Raw genomic sequence first — 14,168 nt, forward strand, 5'->3', positions numbered from 1 at the left:
TAAAGCGTGCACTTTATTTAAAAAAAAAGTGTACCTTTCACACTTATGAACCTTAATGTGGTGCATTGTCCCATGGTATGAAATTAAACATGGTTACAGTTTGATACTGTGTTTCTCCTGCCTAATAGTAAAGCAACAAGTGCTTTACTATTACAAGTAAGGAAAGTACTGGAAATAGCAGGACCTTATTTCATCCAGGGGATAAAATTTTTTGTGTTGATTCTGTTTCCTGTTATTCTATTTGTAATTACATTTAAATAAGTGTCTTTTTGATTAATTAATTTATTTTTTGGAACTGAAAAACAAAGTTGAGACCTCTTCTGGTATAGAGGTGAGTGCCTAGACTTTTTTTTTAAATAGGGAAGGCTTTTTTTTTTTAAGATTTATATATTTATTTTTGACTGCACTAGATCTTCGTTGCTGTGTGTGGACTTTCTCTAGTTGTAGCAAGTGGGTGTGCAGACGTCTCACTGTGGTGTCTTCTCTTGTTGCTGAGCACGGGCTCTAGGCACAGAGGCTTCAGTAGTTGTGTTGGTAAGACCAAGCAGTGGTTCAGTAGTTGTGGGACAGGGGTGTAGTTGCCATGTAACATGTGAGATCTTTGTGAAGCAGGGATTAAACCTGTGTCCCCTGCATTGGCGGGTAGATTCTTAACCATTGGACCACTGGACTTTTTGTTTGATTAGTTGGATAGTGAAGATGGTCTTTGCCGATTAAATGGTATAGCGGTACTGTCAACTGCCATGTTTTTTAAGACAAGCTTTTCTAGAGTATTTCTGTTTTCTTTGGTACTTTCGGTGATAAGATATTTTGTAAAAGTGAAAAAAAAAACGTAAAATTTTAGCTTAACATCATATAGTGGTGGGGGGCTTAGTGATGTTTTGTGCAGTAAATAAAGCTGGAGAAGTGTAAACTTGGACTGGTTACTTAACCTTTTCAAGTTTCAGTTTCCTTTTCTGTAAAATGGGAATAATCGTAGTACTCTTACAGGCTAACATCTTAGAAGGGAAAATCATGACTCTCAGATATAAAATAAACACATGCCAACAATTTTATTTAACTCATTGTTGATTAGTGTACAGGTAAGATGTTGCAGTTTATCTTAAGGAGACTTCAGGACTGGAGATACATGTGGTCCATGGAATCAGTCTATAAATATTACAAAACTGATGATGATGAGGTGACATTTCATTTTTCATCTCTACTGGGTTGATCTTAATTTTTGATTTTTATAGATATAATTATAAACTCATGAAATAGCTCAAAGGTGATAATATGATGTGTACTTCATGTTGCTGCTGCTGTTTAGTCATGTCCTACTCTTTGCAAATCCGTGAACTGTTGCCCACCTTGGGATTGGCTTTGTCCATGTGATTTCCCAGGCAAGAACTGTGGAGGGGATTGCCACTTCCTGCTCCAGGCTATCTTCTTGAGCCAGGGATTGAACCCACGTTTCCTGCTTGACAGGTGGATTCTTTACCACTGAGCCACTTGAGAAGCCTATAATTAATGTTAGGGAAGAATAATTCTAATCTTTATATTTTCACAACTTTTATTAAGAAGAGCTGTTGACAAGTTCTCTGGTGGTAAAGAATCTACCTGCCAATGCAGGGGACATGAGTTGGATGCCTGGTCTGGGAAGGTTCCATATGAGGCTGGTCAGCTAAGCCTGTGTGCCACAGCTACTGAGCCTGTACCCTGGAGCCACAAGAGAAGCTACCGCAATGAGAGGCCCACACACTGCAAGTAGAGAGTCGCCCTCGTCCATTTGTAGCAGTGAAGGCCCAGCACAGCCAAAGATAAAGTAAATAAATAAATATTAGAAAAGAATAATTGTTGAGTTGATAGCATAATTATTTTTCCTTTTTAGCCTGTTACTACAATTTATTATTATAATATTTTTCTCCTGTTATTATTGCATATTCTTTAAAATATAAGCATTATGAGGGCAGGCCCTTTGTTTAATTCCTTGCTCTGTGCCCTTAGTATCTCCAGCAATCTGTGTGACTTATAAGACTTTCAGTGAACAAATTTTGAGTGACGGAAGTGATTAAGAGACATAACCCTATATGAGAAAACTTATTTTTCTTTAGTGCTTGATTCTCTGGTTTGTACTAATTTTATTTAGGTTTTTTTTTTTTTTTTTTTTGACAGGCTGAAAACATAGCATCTTTACAAGCATAAATATTTATTTTAATCTTATTATTAATTTTTTTCTTTTAATGTCATGCATTGAAATGTTTTGACTGCAATATAAATAAAGTTTTTAACAGTATAATCTTCAGAGGCAAAGATCTTTATTTTAGACCTGGTTCTTCACTTTCATATTGAGTGGCCTTCAACTCTTTGAGCATTAGTTTCTTCACAAGTAAAATGAGATGATAACTCAAAACATCAAAACTTTGTAGTTTATTAAGAAAATTCAATGTAATAATAGGCATGAATTACCTAGCAAGGTGCCTGACGCATAGTAAGTGATCAAAAAGCGTAGCTTTGGGACTTCCCTGGTGGTCCAGTGGCTATGCAAAGGGCTCGAGTTCAATCCTTGGTTGGGGAACTAGATCCCACCTGCTCCAACTAATATCTGGCAAAGCCAAATAAAACTAGTAAATAAATTAAAAAAAAAAAACCCTTAGCTTTTGCATAACTATTTCTGATTTGAAGGACTCACAGATATAATGTGATGGTGATTTATCACATTAATAATAGATATGATAAAGTAAAATGCGGGACCCTAAAATACACCTATCTAAGTTGGTATTCAGGATGTTTATAGTCTTTCTGAATACATGATATCATAAGATATTCACCATACCTAATAAAATAATGTCATGCTTTTTACTTATGTTAGTGGGCAAATAAGCTAACTTCTGAGAGTTAAATCAAAGGTCTGAATTTTGCTTAACACATTTTGTGCTATGTAAATAAGGAATTTTAAAGCATTTCTAAGACATGCTCACTTAGAGTTCCCCTTTAAGCCCTCAGTTTAGCTGATAATATCCAAAGTTAAGTGTAGGAAAAGAAGTTTTTAAAAATCTTCAGTTCAGTTCAGTCGCTCAGTCGTGTCTGACTTTTTGTGACCCCATGAATCGCAGCATGCCAGGTCTCCCTGTCCATCACCAACTCCCGGAGTTCACTCAGACTCGTGTCCATCGAGTCAGTGATGCCATCCAGCCATCTCATCCTCTGTCGTCCCCTTCTCCTCCCGCCCCCAATCCCTCCCAGCATCACAGTCTTTTCCAATGAGTCAACTCTTCGCATGAGGTGGCCAAAGTACTGGAGCTTCAGCTTCAGCATCATTCCTTCCAAAGAAATCCCAGGGTTGATCTCCTTCAGAATGGACTGGTTGGATCTCCTTGCAGTCCAAGGGACTCTCAAGAGTCTTCTCCAACACCACAGTTCAAAAGCATCAATTCTTCGGCACTCAACCTTCTTCACAGTCCAACTATCACATCCATACGTGACCACAGAAAAAACCATAGCCTTGACTAGACAGACCTTAGTCGGCAAAGTAATGTCTCTGCTTTTGAATATGCTATCTAGATTGGTCATAAAAATCTTAGTTGAGTATAACTGCAAAATGTTCTTGTTTCTACTGGAAGAAATTCAGAGTATGTAAAAGAAAATTCTGAAGACAGAGTTTTTATTTTAACAGTACTATATGAATAGGCCTTTGAATATAATAGCTTATTGATAAAATTTTTGAATTTGTAAATGAATCATCTGTTAAAATCTTTAGAGTTCATATTAAATCTTAGGAAATTGTTCTTCATTTTTCATATATAGTCTGTGTATTGTAGTTCACTGTCAACTTTGCAGTATATAATAATGAATTGTTGAATTGAGAATCTGTGATAGTACTTTCCAGGTTCTGTTTATTTGCCTGATACTCATCTTTACACTAAGAAAGTGAGCTAAGTGAATTCCCTGGCTGTCCAGTTGTTAGGTCTTGGTACTTTCACTTCTGGGGCCTGGGTTCAGTCCTTGATTGTGCAGCTAAGATTCTGCAAGCAGAGTGGCACAGCTAAAACATAAAAGAGTGAACTAAACTGTTTGTTTGCTTGGACCTACCCTGTGCATTGCTGCTTTTTAGGTGACCGCATACTCTGAACTCCTCACTCCCGACTTGTTTCTTTTGCTTTCCCCCTCAGAGGCATTGTTGCCATCCATTAAGAGCCAATAACTTCCTATTTTCTAATTTTATTCCTGTACTAGTCAAGATACTCATTCCTTCTTTGACATTTTCAGGACATTGTATTCACATTGATTTATAAGATTATTTGATTATATATCTGAGATGGCTAGATAGCATCATGGACTCGATGGACGTGAGTCTGAGTGAACTCCGGGAGATGGTGATGAACAGGGAGGCCTGGCGTGCTGCGATTCATGGGGTCGCAAAGAGTTGGACACGACTGAGCAACTGAACTGAATATTTATATTGGGCTTCCCAGGTGGTTCAGTGGTAAGAATCTGCCTGTCAAGCAGGAGACATGGGTTCAATCCCTGGGTCTGGAAGATCCCCTAGAGAAGTAAATGGCAACCCACTCCACTATTCTTGACTGGGAAATCTCATTGACAGAGAAGCCTGGCAGGGTGCAGTCTATGGGGTCGCAAAAGAGTTGGCCATGACTTTGCAACTAAACAACAGCAGCAATATATTATTAGGAAATGAAAGGCCTGAGTTTTTTGTTAATGAAATTTGAAATAAGTGCAAGGTAAATAGGATAAGGAATATTTTCTCTTTTTAAAATTAGACACCTGTGGTTGGCTGTAAAGATAAATATGTATGCATGTATACACAGGGGTTGGTGAGATAAAATGAAGAATTGACCTAAGGAACCCTATTTCATTCTATTCTCCTACCTGAATCCCTCCCATGTAAAGCATTTAAAATCCAGTATGCAGTGATATAATCCTTGGATTCATTTTCATAGATCTTACTTGGTAGTAATTGCTGTCCATTCTATCATGAACTATAATTTCCAACTTTTCATAGAGTCTCTACATGAAAATTAGAAGCTTTCAAATAAGCAGGAATAAAATTGGATGGTTGGTTGGAAGTTAGCTGACCATTGAGAAGCTCTGTTCTTGGTAAGAGTAGCAGGTTGATTGCAGGTGGTATATAATTAAATTGATGAGCTTTGCTGTTTAATCTTTGTGTATTTAGAAGTGATTTAACAATATGTAACAGAAAAATATGAACATTTTTATAATTTAAAAATTGCGATCTGACAAAATAAGGAACATAGGTTTAATTTTATGAAAGCAATACCAATTATTATGCTTTATGAATATGGCATACAGTTTATGCAAATATGAGCAATGAAATAATAGTTCATTATATAGATCAGGTTATTTTCTGTTAAGTTCAGAAAAGTAAGTTTTTGTATTTATGGACCACTAGGGATTTGCACTTTATGTAAAGTTATCACTTTCTCTTTTATTAAAAATTGAATGAAATGTTCATTGGGTAAACTAATACAATTCACATTTGAAAGTAATATTTGAACCATAAGAGTTATCTAAAAATACTGGGGAACTAAAAAGTAATATCTTTACTGCTTTTTTTTACTACTATGTAAATGTGAAGGATTTACATAAATATGTCATTTATCTTAAATGGTGAAAGATTTTAAACCTCTAAGTATATAGAATACAACTTTAAGTTATTTAAAATAGTTCATTTTTCCTTCCCCAAACTTACAGATTTAATCCTACGCTGTGCAAAATAACACTAAACGTGAAAGATCATAGTCATTAATACTGTCGTCAGTGTTGCAGTTTTTTTAAAAGCAGAAACTATCAATTCTTAACCATCTCCTTTAAGCACCTAAGCGTTGAGGTTTAATTTTATAGTAGCAGTGACTGCAAGTAATGTACATTGCTTGGAACATGTACATGGCTGACCTGAGAGGGCTCATACTTTTGCGTTGACTATGTAGAAGGTGGAGTAGCAAGCTCAGCCATTGGGCTCTTCTGTGTATAATTAAACCTTTCATATAGGAAGCTGTGGCAGGTTGATGCTTTATCCTCACCCCCATAAGGCTCCTTAACATTTTTTCAAATGTCTTTGTTAAACTTAGAACTCATGTTAGAAAATTGAAATGTAAAGAAAAGAAAAAAAAAATGACATTTTTTTTTTCTTTCCAGTTGTATGTGAGTTGGTGTGTGTAAACATAGTTCTTAAAATTGGAAAACTTGGGGGAGAAAACATTTGCTTTGTTTTTAAGGCAAATTCAGTTTACAGGTTTACAGAACCACCAAAACACAATGTTAGGGAGAGTAATGTTAAAAACATATTGAAAATGAAGGAAAATGGACTAAGAACAGTATATTTCTTGAATATGGTGCTTAGTTCTGGTAACCATATATATTTAGATTACGTGATAAACTTGTTTGGATGACCTTGGGCAAGTCATCCAAACAAGGCTTCCCTGGTGGGCTCAAATGGTAAAGAATATTTATGGACCACTAGGGTTTCCCTGTGGCTCAAACAGTAAAAAAAAATCTGCCTGCAGTTCAGGAGACCTGGGCTCAATCCCTGGGTTGGGGAAATCCCCTGGAAAAGGAAGTGGCAGCCCACTCCAGTGTTCTTGCCTGGTGAATTCCGTGAACAGAGGAGCCTGGCGGGCTACAGTGTACAGGGTCAAAAAGAGTCGGATGCAACTGACTGGATTTCACTTTTTCCTGTGCCTCTGCTCGTTTGTCCACTGTAAAATGCACACTGTACACTTGGCTTTGTGAGGGTGAAATGTAAAATATAAGAAGAGTATGTACGGAAATGCGAACTTAGGCTGTTACACAACTGCTGGGGTCTGCTGTCGCCGCCCGCCCGGCAGTCAGTCAGCCTCGCCGCATCAGCGGTTCCGGTAGTCTTAAGCCCGCCCCACCACCTTTTCGCCGCGCCTCCCGGAGCCTCCGGGTATCTCCTGTCCGCCCGCACAGGCCGGCCGCGACCGTCTGCGTCTTCTCGGCGCCCCTCGCCTCTCCGGCCGACATGAGTGGGGACCATCTCCACAACGATTCCCAGATCGAGGCGGATTTCCGACTGAATGATTCTCATAAACACAAAGATAAGCATAAAGATCGAGAACACCGGCACAGAGAGCACAAGAAGGACAAGGAGGAGGACCTAGAGAAGTCCAAGCACAGCAACAGTGAACATAAAGATTCTGAAAAGAAACACAAAGAGAAGGAGAAAACCAAACACAAAGATGGAAGTTCAGAGAAGCATAAAGACAAGCACAAAGACAGAGACAAGGAAAAACGAAAGGAAGAAAAGATTAAAGCTTCTGGGGATGCAAAAATAAAAAAAGAGAAGGAAAATGGCTTTTCGAGTCCACCACGGATTAAAGATGAACCTGAAGATGATGGCTATTTTGCTTCTCCTAAAGAGGATATAAAGCCATTAAAGAGACCTCGGGATGAGGATGATGCTGATTTTAAACCTAAGAAAATTAAAACAGAAGATATCAAGAAAGAGAAGAAACGAAAACTAGAGGAAGAAGAGGATGGTAAATTGAAAAAAACCAAGAATAAAGATAAAGATAAAAAAGTTCCTGAGCCAGATAGCAAGAAAAAGAAGCCGAAGAAGGAAGAGGAGCAGAAATGGAAATGGTGGGAAGAAGAACGCTATCCTGAAGGCATCAAATGGAAATTCCTAGAACATAAAGGTCCTGTATTCGCTCCACCATATGAACCTCTTCCAGAGAATGTCAAGTTTTACTATGATGGTAAAGTCATGAAGCTGAGCCCCAAAGCAGAAGAAGTAGCTACGTTCTTTGCAAAAATGCTCAACCATGAATATACTACTAAGGAAATATTTAGGAAAAATTTCTTTAAAGACTGGAGAAAGGAAATGACCAATGAAGAGAAGAATATTATCACCAACCTCAGCAAATGTGATTTTACCCAGATGAGCCAGTATTTCAAAGCCCAGACAGAAGCTCGGAAGCAGATGAGCAAGGAAGAGAAACTGAAAATCAAAGAGGAGAATGAAAAATTACTGAAAGAATATGGCTTTTGTGTTATGGACAACCACAGAGAGAGGATCGCCAACTTCAAGATAGAACCTCCTGGGCTTTTCCGTGGCCGCGGCAACCACCCCAAGATGGGCATGCTGAAGAGACGAATCATGCCTGAGGATATAATCATCAACTGTAGCAAAGATGCCAAGGTTCCTTCTCCTCCTCCAGGTCATAAGTGGAAAGAAGTCCGACACGATAACAAGGTTACTTGGCTAGTCTCCTGGACAGAGAATATCCAAGGTTCTATTAAATACATCATGCTGAACCCCAGCTCACAAATCAAGGGTGAGAAAGACTGGCAGAAATATGAGACTGCTCGGAGGCTGAAGAAGTGTGTGGATAAGATCCGGAACCAATATCGGGAAGACTGGAAGTCCAAAGAGATGAAAGTCCGGCAGAGAGCTGTAGCCCTGTGCTTCATTGATAAGCTTGCTCTGCGAGCAGGCAACGAGAAGGAGGAAGGAGAAACAGCGGACACTGTAGGTTGCTGCTCGCTTCGTGTGGAGCACATCAATCTGCACCCAGAGCTGGATGGTCAGGAGTATGTGGTGGAGTTTGACTTCCTGGGAAAGGACTCAATCAGATACTATAACAAAGTCCCCGTGGAGAAGCGAGTTTTTAAGAACTTACAACTATTTATGGAAAACAAACAGCCTGAGGATGATCTTTTTGATAGACTCAATACTGGTATCCTAAATAAACATCTCCAGGATCTCATGGAAGGCTTGACAGCCAAGGTGTTCCGTACATATAATGCCTCCATCACGCTACAGCAGCAGTTAAAGGAACTCACAGCTCCTGACGAGAATATCCCAGCAAAGATACTGTCTTATAACCGTGCCAACCGAGCTGTTGCAATTCTTTGTAACCATCAGAGGGCTCCACCGAAAACCTTTGAGAAGTCCATGATGAACTTGCAGTCTAAGATTGATGCGAAGAAGGAACAGCTAGCAGATGCCCGGAGAGACCTGAAAAGTGCTAAGGCTGATGCTAAAGTCCTGAAGGATGCAAAGACCAAGAAGGTTGTAGAGTCAAAGAAGAAGGCTGTTCAGAGGCTGGAGGAACAGCTGATGAAGCTTGAAGTTCAGGCCACAGACCGAGAAGAGAATAAACAGATTGCTTTGGGAACCTCTAAACTCAATTATTTGGACCCAAGGATCACCGTGGCTTGGTGCAAGAAGTGGGGGGTCCCCATTGAGAAAATTTACAACAAAACCCAGCGGGAGAAGTTTGCCTGGGCCATCGACATGGCTGACGAGGACTACGAGTTCTAGCCAGTCTTGAGGAGCAAGAGTTCTGTGAAAAGGAACAGTGTGGTTTGGGAAAGATGGATAAACTGTGAGCCTCGCTTGCCCTCACACCTGAGGGAAAGAGGCAGCAAGTCTTAACTAACATCTTTGAGAAAAGATATTATAAGGGAGAGCTGAGCCAGTTGTCCTATGGACAACTTATTTAAAAATATTTCAGATATCAAAATTCTAGCTGTATGATTTGTTTTGAATTTTGTTTTTATTTTCAAGGGGTCAAGTGGATGGGAATTTGTCAAGAGTTCTGCCAGGCAAATTCACTGTTTCACTGAAACATTTGGATCCTCTTAGCTACTGTATACGAAGTCCGATTATATTGGTGCGTTTTTACAGTTAGGGTTTTGCAATAACTTCTATATTTTAATAGAAATGAATTCCTAAACTCCCCTCTCCCCCATTTCAGGAATTTAAAATTAAGTAGAACAAAAACCCAACGCACCTGTTAGAGTTGTCACTATCTATTGTCATGGGAATCAATTTTCATTAAACTTGAAGCAGTCGTGACATCGGCAGTGTTTTGGTTCAGACACCTGTTCACAGAAAAGCATGATGGGAAAATATTTCCTGACTTGAGTGTTCCTTTTTAAATGTGAATTTTTATTTCTTTTTAATTATTTTAAAATATTTAAACCTTTTTCTTGATCTTAAAGATCGTGTAGATTGGGGCTGGGGAGGGATGAGGGGTGAGCGAGTCTAAGGATAATAATCAGTGACTGAAACCATTTTCCCATCATCCTTTGTTCTGAGCATTCTCTATGCCCTTTCAGATACCCATCTTTTTCATTTAAAACCCCAGTCTTTCACTTGAAAGATATTATTGTATAAAAGTTCCACAGGTAAAAAATTTAGAGGAAAATGAGTATTTGGTCAAAAAAAAAAAAGGAAAAATAATCAAGATTTTAGGGCTTTTATTTTTTCTTTTGTAATTGTGTAAAAAATGGGAAAAAAAACACATAAAAAGTAGAATTTTAATGTGAAGACATTTTTCGCTATAATCATTAGTTTTAGAGGCATTGTTAGTTTAATGTGTGTGCAGAGTCCATTTCCCATATCTTTCCTCAAGTATCTTCTATTTTTATCATGAATTCCCTTTTAATCAACTGTAGGTTATTTAAAATAAATTCCTACAACTTAAAAAAAAAAAAGAGTATGTACTACGCAGTAAGGTGCTGGGACATAAAATCATTTCACAGATGTTATTAAACTTCAGTATCATCAATAAAGATTATGTGATTTAATTTTTCAGTGTTTTCATAACATATTCGTATGAATAAGTGGTACACACTGACATATTGGCACTGTTCAGAGCCATTTTCAAAATAGTCCTTTAGTTATACATTCAATGCTGTTTTTTATTTTAGATACAAACATAGAGATTGAGATAAGTGCTTTTTCATAAAAATTAAATCCCAGTTCTCTTTGTCGTTCTTTTGGTAAATGATAAAAGTTTGTCAGAAATTCCCTGGCAGTCTAGTGGTTCGGACTTAGTGCTTTCACTGCTGAGGGCCCAGGTTCAGTCCCTAGTCAGTGAGCTAAGGGAGGAGACGCTGGCACCCCACTCCAGTACTCTCACCTGGAAAATCTCATGGACAGGGGAGCCTGGTGGGCTGCAGTCCATGGGGTCTCGAAGAGTCAGACACGACTGAGCTACTTCACTTTCACTTTTCACTTTCATGCATTGGAGAAGTGAATGGCAACCCACTCCCTTGTTCTTGCCTGGAGAATCCCAGGGATGGGGGAGCCTGGTGGGCTGCCGTCTATGGGGTTGCACAGAGTTGAACACAACTGAGGCGACTTAGCAGCAGCAGCAGCAGTTAACTAAGATCCCACAAAGCCATGAGGCAGGGCCAGAAAATAAAGCTTGTCTTACACAGAGTTATAGGCATCTTTTTATTTAATTTTCTAATATTCTTCTATTAGTATTTCCCAAAATGGAATATGTATGGTTCGGCTTTTAAAAGTATTGCTCTCAAGTTCTTTGACATTCTTATATTTAAAAGGTGGGATCTAATTTCCCTGTTCTTAAATATGAGCCAAACTTAGTAACTAGTTTCTAACAAATGAAATGTATGGCGTTGATGATGTGCTATTTCTGAGGCTAGGCCCTTAAAGGTATTGTTGCTCCCATGTTATTTTCTTTTGAATGCCCATAGTAACAAAGTCAACTGGTGTGTCATGAGGATACTTAATCAGTCGGTAGAGAGGTCCACATGGGAAAGAACTAAAGTTTTCCACCACCAAGGAGCACCAACATGCTAGCCGTATGCAGGAGCCAGCCCCAGTCACCATAACCTAATGAGATACTCTGAGCCACAACTCCTTTGCTAAGCTACTCCCACATTCCTGACCCATTAAAAACTACATAAGGTTACGTTTCTTATTTTAAGCCACTGTGTTTGGTAGCAACAGATAACTAAGAGTCACAGAGTCCAAATTTTTAAATGTAAAAGAGTATGTAGTGAAAAGTAGGTTTTCTTCCTGTACCCATACTCTGCTCACCCAGCTCATTAAATAGATGTGATTCCTGTAACAGATTTCTTGTATTCTGCTGCTGCTGCTGCTGCTAAGTCGCTTTAGTTGTGTCCGACTCTGTGCGACCCCATAGCCGGCAGCCCACTAGGCTCCCCCGTCCCTGGGATTCTCCAGGCAAGAACATTGGAGTGGGTTGCCATTTCCTTCTCCAATGCATGGAAGTGAAAAGTGAAAGTGAAGTCGCTCAGTCGTGTCCGACTCCCAGCGACCCATGGACTGCGGCCCAGCAGGCTCCCCTGTCCACGGGACTCTCCAGGCAAGAGTGCTGGAGTGGGGTGCCAGTGCTTTATCCTTCTAGAAATATGTTATTCTTTTACAACTATGCGCATATCTGTCAATGTGTGTTTTCTTCATGTGTTATCCTATACAGTTTTGGTATTTTGAATTTTTTTCTTAATAGTATATCTTTATATAGTATATGGAGGTTGTTCCATATCAGTATGAAATAAATCTGGCTAGTTCTTTTTAATGGCTATAATGGTCCATTCTGTGATAGTATTATAATTTGATTAGTTACTACTTCTTGACACTTAAATGGTTTATAGAGATGCTTTAGGAGTGCCTTAATATACATGTTATTTTCCATTTGTATGTCTTTATAATTTAGTTTTAGAAATAGAATTGCTGACTGAAAGAGCCATAGGCATGGTAAATTTTTATGCAAATAAGCAAATTTGTCCACATAAACATTTTACCAATTTTTATTTCCATCAGAACTGAATAAACATGTTTGTTTTAGTACATCCTTACCATTTAGAGTATAATTGGGATCTTTTTTATCAATATGCTATGTAAAAAGACCTCATTGAAAGTTTACACTTCCATTTCTCTGGATGACATGAATTACTTGGACGGAGTAAACTATTTTCTGAGAGGAAATAAATCACCAAAACTCATTCTAAAAAGAGAAAAATCTGTGTGGTATAATGCTATTTTGAGAAATACAGATTATCAACAAGCTTCTTCTCCATAATCGTGAAAATCCCAGATGATTTTGCTTAGAAAATATACCAGACTTGTGAAGAGTAGATTATTTGAAGATAATTAAACCATTGAGCAGTGTAGGTGAAAAAACCTTATAGATTCTTTAAAGCTTGTCTCACATTGATACCATAACCCAACAAGGAAAGCAGAAAGAAAAAGAAATAAGCAGACATAAAACTAAAAGCATAGATTAATACTGTTTATGACTATTTTGAAAAAAAAAAAAAGCCTCAAGTACAATATTTGGAAGTAAATTTCAATTTAAATTTAGTACCACATTAATAATTGTCAGTGACCAAACTGAGAAATAGGATTAATTCTGGGAATGCAAGGATGGTTCATTGTGACAAAATCTGTAATTTGGACCCATAGTAATAAAACAAAGGAAAAATAGGATCTTCTCTGGAGATGCTGAAACAACTTCCATTAAAGAAAACAGGTATATGTTTCGTTAGTACAATCTGTCTCTTTTATCTCTAATGACAGTATTATATTTTATAGATTAAATGGAAAAATAATTTAGCACTACCTTTGTTGAGGGAATTCCCTGATGGTTCAGACTGCTAAGAATCCACACGCAGTGCAGGAGTCATGGGTTCCATCCCCTGGTCAGGAGTGTCCCCTGGAGAAGGGAATGGCTACGCGTTCCAGTATTCTTGCCTGGAGAATGACGACTGAGGACCCTGGCGGACTACAGTCCATGGCATTAGAGAGTCAGACACGACTGAGCGACTAAGCCCACGCGCACACTTATTGTGTCTTTTGTGTAAAACCTCAGTGGAATGAAGTAAATACTGTTGTCAACAAAGAACTAATATATTAGCTGCATTTAAAATTAAAATGTTGAGGTGCTTATATTAATAGACGCTATTAACTAAGCCTCATTTATGATAGCAAACAAAAAGATAATGCAACTTTTGGACAGACATTGTTCTTTTATTTTTGTTTTCTGCAATCTCTTCGCCACCAATCCTCTTTCATATTTCCTGTTTTTATTTAAACATTCTTTTTTTCTGCCCTTATTTTTATTTCTCTGTTTTCTCTCTACTCCCATTCTTGTGTGACTTTATATATTCATTACTTTCAGCTATAAGAATAATTTAATACCAGAGACATTACAGATAGCAATATTACAACATGTACAGAAAATACTACTATTATTATAATTTACTGTTGTTGCTTACATCAAGAAGTACAAAAATAAGCTATTCACGGGCTAATTTTTGTTCTTTACAGATGTGGGGAAATGCCTAAATTTCAATCTTATAGATGTGTTTTCCAAGTTTTAAATCATGCTTCTAGTTTTGAAAACCAT

At 38.1% G+C, this 14,168-nt stretch overlaps 2 protein-coding genes across 3 annotated transcripts in view; both read left to right on the top strand.

Annotated features, from left to right (window-relative positions):
* The window catches only part of ADK (adenosine kinase), a 543,033-nt gene that overhangs the window by 183,648 nt on the left and 345,217 nt on the right, over positions 1–14,168 (top strand). The gene's annotated exons all lie outside the window — the stretch shown is intronic.
* LOC138430171 (DNA topoisomerase 1-like) lies at positions 3,763–10,225 on the top strand. The gene has a single exon (XM_069572162.1). The coding sequence runs from the start codon at positions 7,001–7,003 to the stop codon at positions 9,302–9,304; it is 2,304 nt and encodes a 767-aa protein (XP_069428263.1). The 5' UTR covers positions 3,763–7,000; the 3' UTR covers positions 9,305–10,225.

Source organism: Ovis canadensis, chromosome 25 (assembly GCF_042477335.2).
Source record: "Ovis canadensis isolate MfBH-ARS-UI-01 breed Bighorn chromosome 25, ARS-UI_OviCan_v2, whole genome shotgun sequence".
NCBI lineage: Eukaryota > Metazoa > Chordata > Mammalia > Artiodactyla > Bovidae > Ovis > Ovis canadensis.

What these genes read in the sequence shown, in the direction of transcription:
- LOC138430171 (XM_069572162.1), top strand. Translation starts at nt 7,001, where the DNA reads ATGAGTGGGGACCATCTCCACAACGATTCCCAGATCGAGGCGGATTTC.